Source organism: Lissotriton helveticus, chromosome 8 (genome assembly GCF_964261635.1).
Source record: "Lissotriton helveticus chromosome 8, aLisHel1.1, whole genome shotgun sequence".
Classification (NCBI taxonomy): Eukaryota; Metazoa; Chordata; class Amphibia; order Caudata; family Salamandridae; genus Lissotriton; species Lissotriton helveticus.
In genome coordinates, this window is record NC_136069.1 from 1,376,296,091 (window position 1) to 1,376,317,447 (window position 21,357).

General features: G+C 40.8%; 1 protein-coding gene across 1 annotated transcript in view; it reads left to right on the forward strand.

Annotated features, from left to right (window-relative positions):
* Nucleotides 1–21,357, forward strand: part of GBE1 (1,4-alpha-glucan branching enzyme 1) — a 686,238-nt gene that overhangs the window by 403,691 nt on the left and 261,190 nt on the right. The window contains exon 8 of the mRNA XM_078658343.1: nt 9,306–9,421. Within this exon, the coding sequence (XP_078514469.1) occupies nt 9,306–9,421 (116 nt within the window). The remainder of the gene's footprint in view (nt 1–9,305; nt 9,422–21,357) is intronic.

The window sequence follows — 21,357 nt, forward strand, 5'->3', positions numbered from 1 at the left end:
ACCAAGCCTTCAGAGGCTGTTTGCCAAGAAATTCAGGATATGGACAATGACCGACCCAAAGGGATCCACCTGGCGTTGGAGACACCAACCCAACCATCTAGTCCAGGGGGACCGGTATCATTTATTTATACTATCCGTCCAGGCCTTGGCGAGTAGGGAGGAAGCTGTTCGTAAAATGCCTGGGACTTTCCAGTGTTCTCTGTAATCTTTCAGGCCATCATGAGACACAGAGAGCCTGCTAGAACTAACTAGATGGAGAGGATTGCCCCAGGGATCCTGGAGGATATCCAGACACCGGGGTAGAGAGATTGGAGAATCCCAAGAATGTTCTATCAGAACTGGAAACCATACTTGAGATCTCCAAATCTGGGTAATCACCACAAGTTCTGCTTACTTAATTTGCACCGGGGCGCAAAGCAGCATTATCTTCGCAAAGGGCGGGAAGGCATATCCTGCTTCTGACTTCCAGTCTTGGAGAAATGCATCAGTTGCTACCACTTTCGGATACAGCCTCCAACTGCAGTATCTTTCCAGCTGAAAATCCAGCCAGGAGAGAAACAGATCTATGTAGAATGGCCCCCACCTGTCCTGAATCTGCTGAAACAACCGCTGGTGTAACTTCTACAGGCTGGCGTCCTTCCAATAGCAGAATTGCCAATCTGCAATTTTATTGGACTTCCCCAGCAGGTGCTCTGCTGACACTGAAAACTGATGATCCAGACTGTAATTCCATAGAGTACGGACCAGATTTGAAAGGGTCTTCGTTCTCGTCCCTCTAAGATGGTTGACGTAGTAAACGGCCGCTATGTTATCCATCTTGAGCAGACAGAGCATTGTGTCCTGTCCTTGGTCCAGCACTTGACTGCAAATGACCCCGCCATCAATTCCAGGCAGTTTATGTGTAGTTCTCGTTCCGCGGAGGACCAATTTCTGCCTGTGACAAATTCTCTGCAACGAGCTCCCCAACGTGAACCGCTGGTATCTGACTCTATCACAAGGTCTGGTTGGGAGCCGAAAATTGCCCAGTCATTCCAGGGTTTCATGTGGGAAACCCACTATTGTCGTTCATCTCTCGCCTCCCCTGAAAACGGGACTGACTGAGTAGGTTAGGCCCTTCTACAGTTTAGATCTCTTCAGACACGACAGTGCCCGATAATGGAGAGGGCCCGGACTATGGAAGATGAGAGCAACCCCACTATTCGAACCAAGTGGCATAGCAACAATTGTGGTGTGGGCAATGTCCTGAGTTAGTGTTTGATCCTGGTCATGTTGCAAGATGGGAGACTGAGGGTAGCCTTCACTGAGTCCACCAGGAACCCCAGGAATTGGAATTTTTGTGTCCGAATGAGGGAGGATTTCCCTTCATTGATGACGAACCACAGATCCTCCAACGGATCGATAGTCATCTGTAACTGCTCCCCCAGACATATGGGGCATTGATTCAAGATCAGGATATTGTCCAAGTAGATGATTAACCCCACTCCTCAAGCCCTGAGGTGCTCTACCACTGGTTTTATTACCTTTCTGAAATTAATTATTATTAATCCACATTTGTAAAGCGCACAATCACCCGTAAAGGTCTCTAGGCGCTGGGGGCCGTCGGGAAGATTAAGCAAGCTATTGCCCAGAGTCACATGGTGCTGGGCTATTCTGCCGCCGGCGCCGGGAATCGAACCGTGATCCCCAGATTCCGGAGTCAGTCGCCCTGGCCGCGGCGCCACACCTCTGAAACACCAAGGAGCAGAAGACAGACCAAAAGGAAGAGAGGTGAGTTCAAACACTTGCAACTTTTATTGGAACTGTAAAAAAACGTCTGAGGTGGAAAAATGGGAATCGTTAGATAGGCTTCCTTGAGGTCCAGGTGGGCCATCCAATCAGAAACTTGCAAAAGGTCCCTGAGAAGATGGATACACTCCAATCTTAAATTGATGGAGGACCAGCCACTCGAACTCCGAGATTTATCGCAGGCCACTGGCCCCCATCCTGTTAATCTTCCAGAAATATATTGCATAGAAATCCCCTGGGGTACAGGGTAGTCACGACAATCACACCTTTTCACCAGAGATGAGTAACTTCCACGTCTACCTACTTGGACTAATCCCAGGAGATAGCCATGGAAACAAGACGGCAGGGTTGCAAGGGAACTCCTTAGAATTCTATATGGAACCCCCAGACCGTTTGAAGGACCCAAGCATCTGTTGACCGTGTCTCCCAGTTTTGCACAAATTGCGCCAAATGGCCCCAATTTTGAAGCCCTCTGAATTCTGTACCCTCATTTTGTGAGTTGTTGAAAGCACCATTGCCTCTTGATCCGGAGCCACCTCTGTAACCCCGACAATGGGGATAGGTCCTCATAGGATAGAAATTGCTGTATCTTGAGGCATCCTGCCACTGTCCCCGACAGGATTCTCTTGATTTGGAGGAGGCTTGATGGAAAACTCAGCCGGTTCAGCGCCCCCTGCCACGACCAGCTCCTCCAAAAACACAAGGTGTGAAAATAGGCTTGATAGAGGTTTGGTCCTTGTGTTTCGAGCTGAAAGTATTTACAAACTTACTCAGCTCTTTAATATATGCGTCCCCAAATAGGTTCCCCTGGGCTGCAGGACCTGCCTCTGCTGTACAAGCTCTCCTAATTTCGGGTCCACCTTGATCAGCAGCAATCTGTGTTTCATGTTGAAATCGTGCAGTTAGCTTACCCAAAAAGATGATGGCCCGTTGCACCAAACTGGACAACACCTCTGGGAAAATTAAGGAGCCTGATGACTTAGCATCTTCCACCGCATCCAATATTTTGGCGAGAGGACCTACCACATTAAGACGCTTGTCCTTGCAGGAGAACCAGGACCAGTCTATGCTCTTCTCCGGATCAAAAATAAACTTTGCGTGAAAAGTGGCCATCTTGGAGTCCATCTCTGCCATGTGAGCTACCCTATCCTCCAAAGCCAGTGTGGGGCTTTCCGCTCTTAAGCAACTTCTCAACTCCTTGTCCTGGGGCTTAAGCAGCCTGACTGTCATATAAGGGGCCACCTTAAGGGCCAGGCACCATTCCGCTGAATGTGGATAAAGTAAGTCACCCGGTCCCAACATATCTGAATCAGAGAGCGGTTGTCTCTTAGGCTCATTGGATAGAGGGGGGGACTTGGGTGCCACGAGTCCACATCCCCACCTGAAGTGGTGGGAGAATCGTCCCCATCACCAGGATCAGTAGGCGATGGGGGAGGGTGGCATGCCCCAGAGGTTCCAGGTAGCTGAGTATCTGGGAAAGGGGACTGAGTCCTAAATGGATTTTTAAGACAAAGGCGTTTAGATCGACCACTGCTGTGTTTGTGCAGTTGCATCTACCATCGTTAAGGGAGGGTGGCTGCCCTGGAGGTGTAGAGACCTGGGGCCCAGAAGGTTCTTTACTTTGTCCAAGGGGCTGTTTGCATTGTACCAGTAGGACCAGAATTTTCTTCTCCAAGGGTTACACCATGCACAACACTACCCTAAAGATGGAGTCATCCTTAACCTGACAAAATTGGTCATCAATAGGGAAGTAGGATATCTCCTCAAAATATTCCTCAGTGTCCTCAAATGGTTCCATGAGGACGGTCAGTCCTATCAAAATATCTAGATGTATAGATCGAGGCAATGAGCAGGGTAAACCCTGTTTGCAATGAATATGGTCCCTCAAGGGACAGTGCAAATCTAGGCCTTAAAAGTCCTACGACACCCCTCTTATTTAATTGAGATGGAACTGCTACCTGGGAACCTGTTCCACTAAACACCTCTGTGCGATGTTGATATTACCCACCTTGGGGGTGTGAATCTCCAGGCGGGGGCTCTGTGTTAATTAAACAAGTGCCCAAATCACGCGTACAGTTCTTCCCCTGTACCCCGTTGCAGCCGCTCGCGCTTCGCTCTGAAACTGACTGAGCAAAGTTGACGCACCAGCTGCCGGGAGGTTGTGACGTGTGCTGTGCATTCCGATATTATGCGCGGGTCCCCTAGCGGTCAGCTGACCGCCGCACGCACTAGGGCCGGTCACACTGAGGCGGCTGCGTAGGAGCAAATAACTTTTCCCCGGCAGCTTTGGAAAAAGAAACCCCAAACAGATTGAATGAATTAACAAATATACATTTTGTAAAGCGCAAACTTAGCCCAGGGGCACCATGGCACTACGGAAAGAGATCAGAGTCAGATGTCCATAGTTTTCAGGGCTTAGAGGTTAGGACAGGTGAAGAGCCAGGTATTCAAGGCCTTACAAAATGGGGAGTGAGTTTCCAGCAAGGAAATTGGGGAAGAAGGGAGTTCCACAAATTAGCTCCTATAAGCGAAAAGGCCCTCCCCCCCCACCTGGCTTTCCTAATCCTAGGCACTGTTACCCGGTTCTTGCTTGCAGATCTCAAATCCTTGCAGGGGAGGTACCTTTGAAAACATTTTATTGATGCCTTCTGACCCCATATTGTGGAGTACCTTGTGAACCAGGCATAAGGCTTTGAACACAATTCTCCTCCCCAAAGGGAGCCAATGCAGGCTTCTAATGGTGGCTGAAACTAAAGTGGAATTTGGGGAGGCCCATCACTAGTATAGCAGCGGCATTTTGGACCAGTTGAAGTTGGTGTAGGAGCCCCTTGTTTATCCCTACATAAAGGGCATTTCAGTAGTCTAATCTAGACACCACGAGGGCCACCACTGCCTGTTTCTGTGAGGGTAGGGAGAGAAAGCGGAAGATCTTCCTGAGAGTCCGTATCATCCCAAAACAGGTAGAGACAGTTCTATTTATTTGTGAGCCCAGCGAAAGGTAGGAGTCCTCAATAATGATGCCTCCATTTTTGGCACGGAGACAAGGGCAAGGGCAGGATCCAAGCGTGTCAGGCCACCAAGCCTCCGACCAGATGTCCTTCTTGTCTCCAAAAATTTGGACCTTCATTTTATCCCCATTGAGTCTTAGGTAGTTCTCAACCATCTATGAAGCCACCGCCCGCATGCAATTTTTAAAATTTACTACTGAAGCTGAGACACTCTCAGTGATGGAAATCATGATCTGAGTGTCATCAGCATAGGATAGCACTTGTAGGCAAAAGGACCTTACCACGCTGGCGAGCGGGGCTACATAAATATTAAAAAGAGTAGGACTCAATGAGGATCCCCGAGGGACTCCACAGAACAGTTGACTGGGGGCAGAAAGAAATTGGCCCATTTTGACTCTTTGTGAGCGGTTTGAGAGGAACGATGAGAGCAGATTGACTGCGGAACCCTCTAACCCTATTTCCTGAAGACTTCCAACCAATCTACCTGGAGAAATCGTATCAAAGGCTGAGTGGATGCCTGGAAAAAAGAGCTGGCTCGGCGTGAGATCTTTGAACCTGCTAACATAATTGTATGCCCTCTCTTTTTCTTGATGGTGTTGGTAGTTTTGACAAACTAAAGATTGTGCATTGACAGAATACCCATTATCCCAAGAATGATAACGAGATGTATAAGGCATTGCCAGTCCGTCAAAAATGTAAGTTGTCCATGGATTTTTCTAGTAATCTTAAATCTCCTCAACCTCATATTAACGTTGATCTTCTTCGAAGATTCAGGACGTTTAGATGGTAGACAATATGGCTCAAGAATAAAAAACTGGATTAATCTTCCCAAGTTTTATTCAATTGTGTTCAGAAATCCACAGAACTGATTATGAGTGGTGAAGTAAGAACCACAAATGTGTGGTTGAAACTTTACTGGTAAGGTACGGACAGAAAGAAAACAAGACAGCCAGATGTTCGATCCAGGATAATTACCTGGCCTTGTCAACCATTTCTTTCTCCTTGACCTTCAAATGACATAAACTGTTGTTGAACAGGTTTCTTATTTTTTGCCAATGTTTTAGGAAACCTCTAGCAACTAGAATTAAATGATAAATTCCTTGTGATGAAGGAACGATTCCAGGATGATAACCTTACAGTCAAAAAAGTTACCGAACTTTGTTAATACTAGGTTGCATTATTGTAAGAGAAATCGGCTATTGCTAAAAATGAGTACTTGTTATCTTGGGTTGCCTTATAATAGTTGTAAAGGTAGAATAATAAACACTAGTTTGTATATGCCGTCTCTCTGTTGGTGAAAACCTGAAGTTAAAAACCTGGTCTGTTCCCACTGCCTTGCAAAATGCCTTCCATAAATGGACCAAATATGTATCCAACATAATGGTATGTGTCAAACTATGGAGAAGAGAAATCTGTTACTAAACACATAGCCATTTCAAGAGTCGTTGGCACCTTGGGAAAGAGGTGTGAAATAGGCAATTTTTCAAATTGTATTGACTGTGACCATGATGTCCTGGTGTCCTTCATAGGTGAGCAATATACCAGAAGATCAGTAGATATAGTAGTTAATGGTTCTCGTGCTACTGGAAGAGGTTTCAAACACTCGGAGGGCCTTGAATGAAGTATCTTGTTTTGAGCACAAATATGACAAGAAACAACCTATTCCTCAACATCTGAACAGATTGTAGGTCCAAACAAGAACCCAAGGGTGTCTAATGGAGCTTTGCTCATCACTGTCCTTGGATAGAAGAAACATGGCACACCCACATTAATATTATTTGTGGGTACTATTAGGTAATCTTCACATAATGCATGTTCTGTGTTTGTGCAAAAACAGTTTCAGTGTGCAAATCTTCTAATTAGTGAGGGTGCAGTCATTCTTGAGTTTCCTTAACCTTTCCAATATAGATTGAATAGCTCCTACCACTCAGTGTGAATGTATAATTTGTTGGAACATTCAGGATAAAGACCACACATGACATCAGTTAGAAGATTCTTTGACCCAGGAAAGTAAGTTAGTGTAAAATCGTATTGAAAGCCCATCTGTTTTGATCAACTTTTAGGCACTGCACGTTTTATAAACCTTATCAGTTTCAGAGATCGGTTATAATTTCATACGGTTCTCCTACACCAACCAACCAATACATCAATTCTGGACAAGCTATCTTAATGGCCAATAGTTCTTTTCAGAATTAAAAAAATGATTTGTATGTGCCAAATGTTAAGCTGGATGTTAATTTCTTTTGTCCTTCTGAAGTTGTAGCAGGACAGTTCTTCCCACATTATAAGAGACCTTGGTCTCTGCTTACCAATATGCTCATAGTAATAATTAGAAGCTTAGGTAAACAGCCTCTTGAGTGATTTAAAATCTGGTTTGGCTCAAGCTTCCCAAAGAAACTCTCCATTCATGCTTTCTTTTTTCAAGACGCAAGTAATGTCTGCTGTCAAATGTAGGAAGTCCTTGATAAAATATCAATAACATGATTGCAAACCTGAGGCCTTCAGGTTTCTTAGTTGGTTTTGGGTGAAGACCCCCCCCAGGGATGGGTGCTATTTTCCTAGGCTCATTAGATGGACCAGATGAATCAAGTCCCAACCATGGTTATTCAATATGTTCTTTCTTGAGCTTACACTTTGGGTTTGTAGGTTAACTAGAGTGGTTATAGTCTGGTCCATACTAAGGTTATGTTCAATCAAAGATTTTGAAAAATTAGGTAATATCAACGAGGTAAATCAATGCAAAAAGGTGTCCAAACAGTACAGAAGGCAATTTTTCAGTTGTAACCTTTTGTTATGTGTTATCCATTCTGCTGAGCAGAGTGTATACACCATGCTCGTTAAATTTTAAAAATAGAAGTAGTCTCCTGGATATCTGCCTACTCCGCAATAAACTTTTTCTAAAACTTTTAAACAGTGGAAGGGGTCCAAAGCAGTCTTTCTCTTATGTGAATGCATTACCAACCCAACTCAGGAGTCAGTAATGTTTCAAAGTTTCATGACTGGATTTCGGTCGCAAAAGAAAAATCTACAAAATCGCTATTTGGAAGTAATGCTTACAACATACCATTCCAAATAGCAATTTGGCATGGAGTTACAAAGCCGTTTTAGAAGTTGGTTAAAATGTATCAACTTAACTTCTTCAGTACATAGTAAAACAACACTTACAGCTGTAAACAGCAGTTCAGACTGTTTTAACTGTATTAACGTTTAGTAAATCTGACTTGTTGCACAGTGAGTTCTAGCAAATCGGCCTGGATTTTTTGCTTATGACTAACTTTTTTTTGTTTTACTTCTACAGTGAGTGAGCCTCCCTACTTGAGTCTCCAGCACCAGACCAATTGTCTGTTTGTCTTTCTCCCAGCATAGACAAAGGCATATTTTTGACCAAGGTTAAGGTGTTATTTCCAGGATTTACCCATAAGGTTTGTTCCAGAAGATCTTGTACATTGTAGGCCATACTTTGGGCCAGTTTGCATCTGCTTAAGATGGAGATGAAGCTACGGCCCACTTCTAATGCAGCAGTAGAAATTCCTGCTGGTAGAACTAGTAGCCTTTTCTAAACATATCCTTTCAAGACATCCATGTTTTAAAAACATTTGTTAAGGTCCCAAAGTTCTGATCCATAGGCGATTTGACTTAAAGCCTATACTTGGACTACATGCTGATGATCAGACTACCTGTGCCTATGAGCGCAAACCCTTCTAAGGATTGTACTTCAGAAAAGTTTGGGTTTTGATATCACCTTTTTAATGTGCAGGTCCCACTGAAGATTGTTTGAAATATGAAGAGCAAGATATGTAAAAGAGTTTACTCCTCCCAACTTTGTGTTTATTTGAAGGATTTTAGTGCCTTTCCAATTTTCCTGAAGGCCATAGTTTTTGTTTTCAGTGTGTTCATCGGAATTGATGTGCATATATATACTATGAAACTTGCTTAATTTTATCTGTAATGCATTGTATACACACAATGTTTTAAATACTTTTTTTAAAAGAACTTGTTTTTAAAAAGAAAACATGACTTCTTTTGTTGCTTGTCACTAATAAGATCCCTCCGCTGGCTTAAACATTTGTTTGAAAGTTGGCAACACTCAAAATGAACAACTCTCCTTATTTCTCCATTTGTCTTGTTGGAGGCTGGTACACTCAAACCAATAAATGAACTACAGTTGTGAGCTTCATGTGGAAGCCTTATGTATGTCTATCCTTGAACAAACACGGCTACTGGTATCTGCAGTCACGCTCACCTCGAGCAGTGAGGTATCAACATCACTCCCAACCTGAAACTAAGGACATGGTGAAGGAGCATAACTACAGTATGTTACACTCCGTGCAGGAATTCCATTGAAACTTTAGCATCTAATAGATCAATTTAACTGACTACGTTTTCCTAAACACAATGTATTTACTTTATATAAATTATAAAATGGTATAATATACTTCATCATGTAACAAGCTGTATTATATTTAAAAAAAATTACACATGCAATACTCTTGTTCTGACTTTCTGTTCCAGCTGGGAAGTTTTGAGATTTCTTCTTTCAAATTTGAGGTGGTGGATTGAAGAATATGGCTTTGATGGCTTTCGTTTCGATGGTGTTACATCGATGCTGTACCACCACCATGGTATGGGTAAGTATCACAGCCTCGAGCTTTGCATGTGTTGTCTATTCCTGATTTGCATATGGCATGTCCCTGTCTAGAGTGGCGTAGTGGGTGAAAGATTATGAACTGGAATGTGACCCAATTATCCCTCACCCTGTTTGAGATTTGTGCAGGCAAGCTTGGAAGAAATGTGTGATGGATTTAGCCTACAGAATAAAATGATGGAGCCCTCTAGGTGTATAATCAGATTTGAATGCACTTCACAAGGAAATTACTTCAAAGGAAAACAATTAATCTAACTGTATGATACAGGTTGAGTGGATGGAGCCTTTAGTGTATTTTAAACAGTGCCCACCTTTGGCCTTTATAATCTACCCCTGCCACCTGGATTGCATGTTGAGTGACTAAGGATGCCCTCCTCCTCCTATCTGGTATGGTCCAGGTATGCCAAAATCCATCTGGGCTGTTATCTGTTTGAAATGTATTCGACACATTTCTTAATCTTGTGCTAACTTTTAGAGGGCACTTAGGCTGTGAAAGAAGAAGAGGCACACAGAAGGGAGATGTATCTAGGCCAAAATTGAAGGATGATAATGGTAAAACAGCATGGTCCCTGTCTGCAGGCCAAGTGATGGAAGTCTCTCTGTACCAGGGATGGAATTGTGTTAATTTTGCTAGGCCCCTTGCCTGCAGACTGAGAGGTGTTGGTGTCCCAGTGCAAATGATCACAAGGTAACAATGGAGGCTAAGACCAGATGATACCTGCCTGATTCTCAGTGAAGGGTCGGTTGAAGCACAGATAACAGGAGATAAACATTTTAAGCATTCAAAATAAAGCAAAATTGGAAAAAACATGTTTTTTAACTTTACTGCCCTGATGGGAAACATCAACATGGTTCATTTGTTTCCCACTCACTGGTATCAGTTACTTTAGTTTCTAAATCCAAATAAGCCAGACTGTCTTTGAATTGTGTTGCAGCGCGAAGCAGTGTGTAAATTTCAATTGAATGCTATCCTTACTACTCTAACTGTACTGGGCCCTCTACGGTTAGGCTGTCTGAAGTGCTTCCATCACCACACAGGCAATGATCCTTTGATGAATCTTTCTTTGCTGATAGGAGGGGTGGAAATTATGGTGACCAAACTATGCATTAGCAGCCAACTCACAAGTTAGAAATCCGGTTTAGATAAACCACTCTCAAGACCATGATGACAATATAAAGAATAGCAACTGGAAGACCCAACATCCTGAAGAAGTTAAGTTGAGTGAGAATTATGCAAACCAAAAGCTTAGCAATTGCTACACAAAACAGGAGATGTAAAACCTGTTGATCTTATAGGGCTCTCTGATTCTCCCTACAACACATTTAAAACATTAGTCTCAGTCAAAATGGAAGAAACAACAGGACTCAATAATACTCAGACCAAATTTAAATTAATTTAGTTATTGTATTAAAGAATCAAAATTCATTTGAATAAGCACTTTCTTGAGGACTTCGGTCAAGAATATTGCAGCTTGTATTAAAGCACCAAACATTTACGCAATCTTTAGTGGAGGGTTATTAAAATTCTGTTGCAAAGTTAGAGTCCCCTTACCCGTTAAGGTAGAAGGATAGTTCAAAGTTTTTAGCAGCTCAGGTCCTATGAAAAAAGGGGGAATGTTTCAAACTTAAAGCCCATTAGAGACGAGTCCGATGGCATAGAGCTAAAGATAGAATGGGAAACTTGAAAAAGGAAATGGTTAGGCAAACAAAGTCTCAGTCCATCAGCTACCAATTGTAGCATAGACAAGCAGTTCAAAGTAAAAGATCAATCAGCTTAGCATCCGGAACCCAAGTAGGAAAAATCAATGGCCTTCGGTATCCCTCCTTTGGGATTTCTTCTTTTATAGAGTTGTGGAAAATCTAGTGACGTAGCATCCCACCACCATTGAAAGACTATCACACGTCCCTGCTCACATCAGGTCACCTGAAATGATTGAAACACCAAGCTGGTTTCCCATGCTAGTCATAAAAAATGAAAGCTTGTGAGTCCATGCAGACCTAACATTGGTAGAAAAGAAATACAAAAGTACAAAACAAGCAACATTTTACTTACAAAGAACGATCCATTGTGTTAAATCAAAGAAAAGGTAAACATTAGAGAAAAGCATTTCATAAAGGCCTTTAAGTTAGCATTGCACGTTTAAACGAAATGAGCTTAGACTTTACTTCAAATATGATGAAAGTAAATCACTTCAAGTGAACAATGTACTTTCACAAAATATTATTCCAAAGAAATGGCTAACTTTGGAAATGCCCTACTACCACAAAATGAACAACCTTTATATAAATGCACGTTTTTCAAATTTCAGTTTACTAGTTTTCATAGAGTATAAGGTCTCTAGTATCACTGTACAAATCTCAAGCCTGTACTTCATCTCTACACAATTTTGCACCAACTTTTCTAATGGGTGCAATCTCAGCAAAAAGCATAAAAATCACTAGGCCACTCCATGTAGCATCATATTCTCATTAATATACATCTATAAGCAACATATGCACTGAAAATTCATTAGTGCAACTTGTTTATATGTTTTTGCTACCTTTTATAAATGTGTTTTCTTCATCTCATGTTTTAAAGCATGCTTTTACAGTGCTTCTACTACATGTCTCTGTTTCATGTATCACTGTGTCTAACGCGTGCAACTTGTACCCTCCGTTTTTTGTGCCTTCTGTAAATAACATGTTGTGTAAAAAGATTTTTTTAAATACTGCTGGATCAATTCTCAAGTTCAACCCAGCACTGTCCAGTCCGCTGACATCTGATAGCAGCCCGAAAACTCTGTATACACCCTGAATGCATGTTCACCTCTCCCAAACCAACACAGGCACTTGTTATCTGTTCCTGACTGTGCACTAGCTGCTTCTGTGCTTGGTAAGGAAATACACACGATTATATATGTGCTTCACTAGCACTCTGCAGATGGCCGTGTACTGTCCGTTTGAAATTGATTATATTTTGCGGGGGGGGGGGAAGCCCCCTAAATCCTCCTCCTTCAATTCAGGCTTGATCGCTTTTCTCGCTCACACTTTCATCTAGAATTTCTACTTTATTCTTCACCACTTTATGAAGTCCACCTGCCGCCAATGTAATTCAACTCTAAAGCGGGGGTGCATTCCACTACCCACAGGTCTAGTCTACTTAACATGCTAAGGACTCCTCAGCATGCTGCATACACTATACACATCAGTTGGTGAAAGTCCATTACCATTCATTGGATGTCTTCCCATAAGATGAGGCAATGGTAATTTTTATACTCGCATCACATCAAGTTGCAAACTGAAAAAAGCTCAACTCTTAGAATTTTCATTATGTCCCAATCCATCTAATAATAATTTCTCTTCATCCACAAAAAAATATGATATTAAAGAGAGAATACGTGTCAGTAAAATATGGCACTTCTTTTGTAAAACATTTACAACATTGATTTATATTTGAGGAAAATAATTTGCAGGCCTTAACAAAACTGTGAAGGCTTCAACATTTTTATACTATGTATAGCTTTCTATAGCTGTCAAGGAGTCTCAACCAGTTGAGACCATTGTTATCTGGCATGATCTGCAGATCACAAGTTTTAATTGTGGCATAGCAAACTCCGCATTTCATCCTACTGGGTTGATAACTGGCGTGCAATTAAATTGGGTGATAGTAAAATACTTTTTATAACGGGCTTAGAAATTGCAAAAACTCTGGTATGAAACATTGTATTAAAACAAACTATGATCACGTTGCAGTATATTGCTTATACTTGATTGATACAGTTAATGCAGTCCAGTGTGTAAACCTGTTTGAAAACACTTAGTTTTATTTATAATACAGCACATTCAATTAATTTGGTAATGTATTAGTATGCAGATATTATAGAAAGTATCATCAGACTAGTTCAGTCTGACTTTCGTTTGAAATTTAAATGTAATTTTAAATCTTGTGATCGATCCCTGGCAGCAAATGAAGCTGACTGGACTAGTTTGTAACTTGAGGTACAACTCACTGAAAGAACACCGTTCCTTTCAGATAGTGTTGGGTCAGGTGCCCTAGACTCGCTGGTTGCTTGGCTACCATTTCTGGGAGAATGGCCTCTGTCCTGGATAACCCAATGGAGGAGATGGATGTCTCTGCTGGCCCAGCCTCCTCTGTAATGGAGATTTGACAGATGGGCGGTGGAATTGCATCTGTCATTGTTTGGTGGATCTTCTGACACTGGCTACTTCTAGCTGAGACCATTCCCAAAAAAAAAAACTATTGTCAAATTATGAAAATGTAAAAAAAAGAGAAACCCATAACTGTGTCCTTTTTTTGTAAATTCCCCAAATGTTATTTCATGTTCTATAAAGGCACAGTTTATACTGCACCAGCAGATCTTCATTTCAACAGATTCACGGAGTGTCGACAGTTTATATAGAATAGTGATTTTGTTTTATGTAACACCCCCAACCATTTTATTTTGACAACCTTAACATTTCTTTACTTAAAGTAAAAAGGATTTTTTTGTTATTGGTTTATTCCTTGCCTTACTATACATAATGCTCTCCCCCTGCCCACCATGTTGCTTCTTGCTTCACCCCTCCATAATCTGCTCCCACAACCCTGTGGTCCACGAACAAAGCAGTTTCCAAGAAGTATTTATTCAAGAAGAAGAACAGCTTAACAGCCACAGCAGAGAACAGCATATATAACGATCCTCTTCCTTCAGTAATCCGTTCCTTCCACCCCAACACGTTCTATCATGACCTCACAGCTTCTAAATGACATAGGCAAAGAATACCACACACCTCCCCCCTTTATGGAAAAAAAAAAAAACAACAACGGAGAGAAAATAACAGTCCCCACCACAGGAAACCCCCCCCCCACTAAAAACGAACAAAATCCTTCAACTTCACAGGAGTATGTTTCACTCGTGAACTCCTACGTGAAGCACCAGAATCTTGAAAACAATTAGTAGAAACATTAGTAGAAACATTATCATGAACAGGATAATCAGAAATATTATCATTGGAAACATTTTCATGAACAGTAGAATCAGAAATACTATCATTGGTTGTATTTTCATGAATGTTATCCTCGCACAGAGGAGAAAGATTATCAAAGTCTTCATGAGTACCAGAAAAATAAGGATCATTATTTACAACATGTGGGTTCTCAGAAAACTCCAGATTATAATGTTGTTGCATAGGCTTAAAATCGTTGGGTTTACATAAAGAAATGTGTCAAATTCCAAATCTTACCACCCTCAACTCTAACAGCCTTACTGAAAACTAACTTAACAATTACAGGACTAGACCATCTAGAAGCTCCTTTGCGAATTTGTCCACCAAATTTCACTCTCACCAAATCACCAACACTTAACTTAGGAGAATTGGTTTTCTGGATAGAATTCTGTGACACTTTCGCTTGGTATCTGCCAACACGATCTCCAACACCTTTCAGATCCAATTCCAAATAATCACTATTTTTAGCTTTCAACCACCAAGGCATGAGTTTTGAGCTCGGTTTCCTGCAGCGCAACATCTCAAAAGGAGATAACCCTGTTACAGAGTTTGGAGACATGCGGTAAGTGAAAAGAGTTGCTTGTAAAGCTTTCCTCCATTTCAAACCACTACGTATAGCTAACTGACAAGACTCCTTAATTACTCTGTTAAAATGCTCCACTTGACCGTTTGCTTGAGGAAAATAATTGGAAACTCTCTTGCGCACAATTCCATAGCTGGACAGAAAAGACGTAAAAACATCACTAACAAACTGCGGTCCATTATCAGAGATAATTTCTTCAGGCAAACCTTCTCTACAGAAAACTTCATTCAAAAATTCTATAATGACATTAGAATTGACCTTTTCAACAACTTTCAATTCTGGCCACTTAGAAAAATAGTCGATCAGAACTATAGCAAACCTATCCTTTCCAGATTGGTAATTAAAAGGACCAATAATATCGATTCCTAACTTGCGCCACGGACTCAGGACAAACTCAATGGGAGTAACGCCAACAGAAATCGGTTTTACAGTTTTATCACTTAAGGAACAAGGAGTACAATTCCTAACCCACCTGTCAATCATGCAATCCATACTAGGCCACCAGTAAAATTCTCTAATTCTCCGCTTAGTTGTGGACATCCCCATATGACCTTCATGTGCAAGATTACAAATAGATTCTCTAATATCCTTGGGAGGAACAATGTTATCAGCTCTAAACACCATGCCAAAATTTTCCATCAATTCACCCCTAACTTTAAAGAAAGAGGCCAAATCACCACTCAATTTCCTCTCTTCAGGCCAACCTTTACTTAGAAAAGCTCTCACCTTCATCAGGACTTCATCCTGTTGCATGGCTTGTGTCCATAAGGTTTCAGAAATCAAATTGGACTGATCATTACCACAAATAATGTTTACATCACATATTGTAAAAGCAACATCACATTCCTCGGAATGCTTTATCTCAGAACTATCGCTGATGGGAAAACGTGACATGCAATCTGCATGAACGTTAAGACGTCCTGGAACATAAACAACCACACAACGATATTCTTGCAACTTGGCAGCAAGCCTCGCTAGACGAGCAGTGAGAGTCCTACCACCACCCGCTGATAACATACTAACAAGAGGTTTATGATCTGTCCTTAATAAAAATTTTGTTCCCCACAGAAATTGGTGGAAATGTTGGGCCGCCCAAGTACAAGCAAGTAACTCATTTTCTATTGTAGAATAATTAAACTCTGCACCTCGAAGAGTTCTTGACGCATAAGAAACAACATTTTCTCTCAACTTATCTTTTTGCATCAAAACTGCACCTAGACCAACATTACTAGTATCGACACACACAATACATTCTTTTGCAACGGAAAATGGTTTCAGAAAAGGAGCCTCAACAATTTTATTTTTGAGAAAGTTAAAAGAAACTTGTTGGTCTTTACCCCATACAAATTTTGCCTGTTTCTTTAGTAAAGATCGTAGAGGATGAACAATCGTGGAATATTTTTGTACAAATTTCCCATAAAATTCGGTAATACCTAGAAAAGATAACAACTGTTCTTTAGAAGTAGGAACAGAAGCTGAGGTAATACTTTTGACATGGTTAATTTTGGGCTTAATACCATCACTTGAGATTTCATGGCCCAAATACTCAACTTTAGACTGTCTAAATGTACATTTGGAAAACTTCAAAGTTAGACCTTTACTTTGCACATTGCTTAAAACAGAACGTAGATTACAATCATGTTCTTCAAAATCTTTACCAAATATTAGGATATCGTCTTGAAACGCTATCGCACCACTACAATTTTTGAGCAGATCCTTCATCAACCGTTGAAAAACGGAGGCGGCACTAGCCAATCCGAAAGGCATCCTCAAATATTGGAACATGCCTTCCGGGGTAACAAATGCAGTTAATTTTTTAGATTCTTTATGCAATTCCACTTGGTGGTATGCACTGGCCAAATCAATTGTGGAAAATACAGTAGCACCAGATAAAGAAGAAATCAATTCATGGATATTAGGTAGGGGATGTTTATCAACCCAGATTTCTTGGTTTAAACTGCGAAGATCCACACATAAGCGGAGATCTCCTGAACTCTTAAGTGACAAAACAATGGGAGATACCCACAGGGAAGATTCAATGGGTTCAATAATTTTCTTCAAAATAAGGTTGTCCAAAATTTCTCTAAGTTTTCTCCTGTAGGCTAAAGGAACATTCCTTACTTTATGTCTAACGGACACTGCATTGTCATTAATAATTATTTTATGTTTAAAGTCAGAGTATTTTCCAAGGGTATCTTTAAAGACATCAGGAAAATTCAGCTTGAGGTTATCTACAAAAAGTGAATTCTCCGCGACTTTACTTGAATTTGTTTCACCTAAACAATTTACATCCAAATCCATAAAACATACAGAAGGATTGGAATTTGGATCAAGTTTAATACCTAGATCGCGTTGATGTGGCCACCCAAGGATAGCTACTCCTTTGGTAGCTATATACACTTTTCCCTTGGTGATTCTATCTCTGATTTGGATAGTAGCCCAAAAGAAACCTTCCAGATTTATCTTTTGTCCGGTGTAACCTCCAGGGTGAATATCAGGAATTAACAAATTCCTGTTTCTCCATAAACTATTGAACAACTTCAAACCAATGATAGTATACCACGAACAGGAATCTATCATTAATTCAATAGACTGGTTGTCAATTAAAACAGGACAAGAGGGAAATTCTTTATGTTCAACTTCATCTACAGAGAGAATGCAATTAAAACTATGAAGAACTTCTTCTTCTTCTTGTGAAATATAGTTGATTTTTTTAATAGAACGACACACATTGCCAAAATGTCCTTTTCTTTTGCATTTAACACAGACTCTATCCCAAGCAGGACACCCTCTGTAATTACTGAAATGGTTAGAACTTCCACAATGATAACATGAAATATATATATATATTTTTTTAATTTGTTTTCAGAAAAGTTTTTATTGTCAACAAACTTCTTATCACTGTCTTTTTTAAATACACTCTTGGGATTAGAATTCATTTGGTTCTTAACTAAAGAGACATCTGGTTCAGGAATCGGTGGTTTAAATGCAGTACCTCGAATTTCAGACACAAATAATTCTGATTGCTCAATTCCCTTGGCAATGTTGATTACGGCACTGAGAGAAGATTCTGTGCCTAACCAAAGCCTCTCTTGGATTTTCTTGCTCTTTGTACGCATCATAATCTGGTCTCTGAGAACTTGTTCATAAGAGATGGTTTCAAAAGCACAAGAACATGCTAGGGAACGTAGAGCGGAGACGTAATCCTCAATGGATTCATCTTGTTTCTGGACACGACAATAAAACTTGAACCTCTCCCTAACCGTATTAATTTTTCTGCTAAAGCGAATTGTCATCTGTCTGGTAGCCTTCTCAAAGACATCAATGTTTCCTGCATCATCAATAGGGGGGAAGATTGTCAAATTCTTTGATGCCTGCACCCCCTAAACAATGTCTTAAAAGGGCTAATTTCCGCTTGGCAGAACAACCATCCTTCTCAAGTACATCAACATAAGCCACAAACATTGGGAACAATAAGTCCCACTCAATGTTAGGATCGCCAGCAATTTGTAGAAAATGAGGAGGAGCTGCAATGTTTGACATTTCGCACAAAAATGGTAAGGTCTTTTCTTAAAAAAAAGAATGAAGAAATACCTTGGAAAGAGTTATCAGATCCTCCGTCAGTGGAATAACAAGTAAAACTAGATTCCGAAGGAAAATTCGAGTGAAAAGGTAAATATTCAAAATGGAGGCACGCAAATGACGTCAGCGCGTCACTTGAGGTGAAAGATGACGTCCATAATGCTTTGCGATCAACTCCCACAATGCTTAGCAAGAACGCGTCAGTGCTGCCGTGAGGGAATAATGGACGTCGCATGCAAAGAACTCTGAGACGTACTTGGAAGATTTTGAAGGATGCACTCACCAACGACAAGGAAGGTAATGGTAAATTGAAGTTATAATAAAAAAAGTTACCCGATCCAATGCCGAGGTAGAATAAATAGCATATAAAGTGAAAAATACGTCACCCGATGCAAATTAGATACGAAAGTTTGATTCAGTTCCAGTTGAAAAGAAAGTCCAAAATGAATAGTAAGTGAACGTTGTTCTTCAAATCTTGAAAAATTAAGATCCCAATCGTCGCCAAGAAATGTGTAGGAAGTTGGTCCACGAACAACGCAGCTTCCAAGAAATATTTATTCAAGAAGAACAGCTTAACAGCCACAGCAGAGAACAGCATATATAACGATCCTCTTCCTTCAGTAATCCGTTCCTTCCACCCCAACACGTTCTATCATGACCTCACAGCTTCTAAATGACATAGGCATAGAATACCACAAACCCTTTAATCAGTTTTTTTAAATAATAAAAAACTGCATGCTATGTTCTAAAGAGCACTTAAGTGCTACTGTTTTTTTAGTTTTTGCTTAGAGCCTGCCCATTACTTACCATCGGTTGGCTTCAGCATCATTCTAATTTCCTCGCTTCTTATTGGCCAGCGCCTTCTGCTTCAACCAGGTGCTTCAAATGTGTTTTCCTGCCATAGAGCATGGATCAAGTGCAGCTTTCTGTCTGTTGCTAGTGTCCTTCCACTAGCCCCGCGTTTCAGTCTGTTCCTTCCTTCCCCACTGTCCTTCAATTTGCTTGCTCCTTGCCATCGTTCATGCTCTTGCCCCCAACCTCCACCATGACATCTCCCTCGTGTTGCCTGTCCCCATCCTCCTCCTGGTATCTCTTGTGTTGTTTCTTCCACCTTCCGCCCCACAACTACCTCGTGTTGCTGCTCCTTCCCTTTTCCCTTGCACCTCCCACATGTATCTTTGCCCCAACCTCTTCACCTGTCCATTATGTTGCTCCTCCCCAATCCTCACAACGGTTCCACCGGCCGCTCCAAACCTCCCATCCATCACAGACAATATTAACAAAGCCTAAAAGCACGTGCATATGCACTAGTATTTAGCTTTCTCAAACTTTTATTTTGACCTATTTCACAGCAGCGCCAGCTGCTGTGCAACATGTCTAAAGAATCTTTGACAAAGCCAATAGATCTTTCATAGGTGAAGCCTACTTGCTTCACCAGTGCTTGTTTTATTTACCGATTCATCTTGGATGTGTAAATAAATTAAAAAAATAATACTGTGGGCAGGCACACATGTGTTCCTGCAAAAGTACATGCCAACCACATCATCACATCTTTGTTTATTTATTTTTGTACCATGTGGCAGAGAATCCGCAATGCTGCACTGTATTTCTAAAAAACATTGGCAAAGCCAATAAGTCTTATAATCGAGGCCTATTGCTTGTTGTATTGTGGTAATAACCATATGTAACCTATAATTTAGTTTGAAAAAAAGGAAGAAAAGGGACTGAAAAGCAACATTCCGACTAAATTAAAATGTGGACATTTATTAACAGAAACCACTTTCATTTCCTTTTGGCCATTAACCATGAAGAAGTGAGGGAACAGAGCGAACAGCATAAAACTAGGTTATGTCTAGCAAATGCTGTCCATGTGAGAGTCCCCCTTTTTTAAGATAAATGTATAGATTCTTGCAATAATGCTCTTTTGATTGAAATAACATTCTCATATATTAGCATTGTATTATTCGCTCTGCTAACAAAGCGCAGCCAAGCCCAACACGAAGAAATATATAATTTCTGGTCTGATTTCCAGTTGGACAGAATGAGTTTAACATCAATCAAAAACATCCGGTATATTAGGGATGTTTCATCAGAAGTCTGTCTTGCATAAGCACAAGAAAATCACAGTCCCAGAGAGACCTTGTGAAAACCAAGAGATTCACAGATATAACAAATGTCTAGTATGTATTAATGAATTCCTTCCCAAACCGACAAGCATGTTTGCAGCTAAAGAAACATTTGTGGAAGCTCTTAGCCAAACTTTTCTGGTACCCAATGAGGTCTAAGCAGGGTAGTTAGAGTATATAGATGTTAATTTAAATTTGGCAGATTCTTTCCAGAGTATTTGCCAGCTATCTTAAATAACGGCTCTCTATCATGGGTACCCTACCCCTTCACCCTTTTCCTGAACCAGTTTGCATCCCCTATGCGATATAGATCTTAAAAGCAATTACACCTTTAATACTACATTACTTTGTTTTCGACGTTTTGTAAGCACAGTAGATCATTCAAGTTAATTAACCTTGATTGGCTTATTGCCCCAAATTGACTGATGAGTGACATTTTCAACTCTTGCATGAAGTTTTCCGTCTAGACTGAGGAGTGCCTTTCAGTATCTGCCACAAATGAGATAATCCCTTGGCAAGTTAGTTAATAATGACACCAGAGGGGCGGATGTTCTACTGTCACTCAATCTCGCAGACCCCTTACCTCATGACGAAACCAATTAATACATTTTCTAATCAGGAAAGCTCTCTGAGAGATAAGTC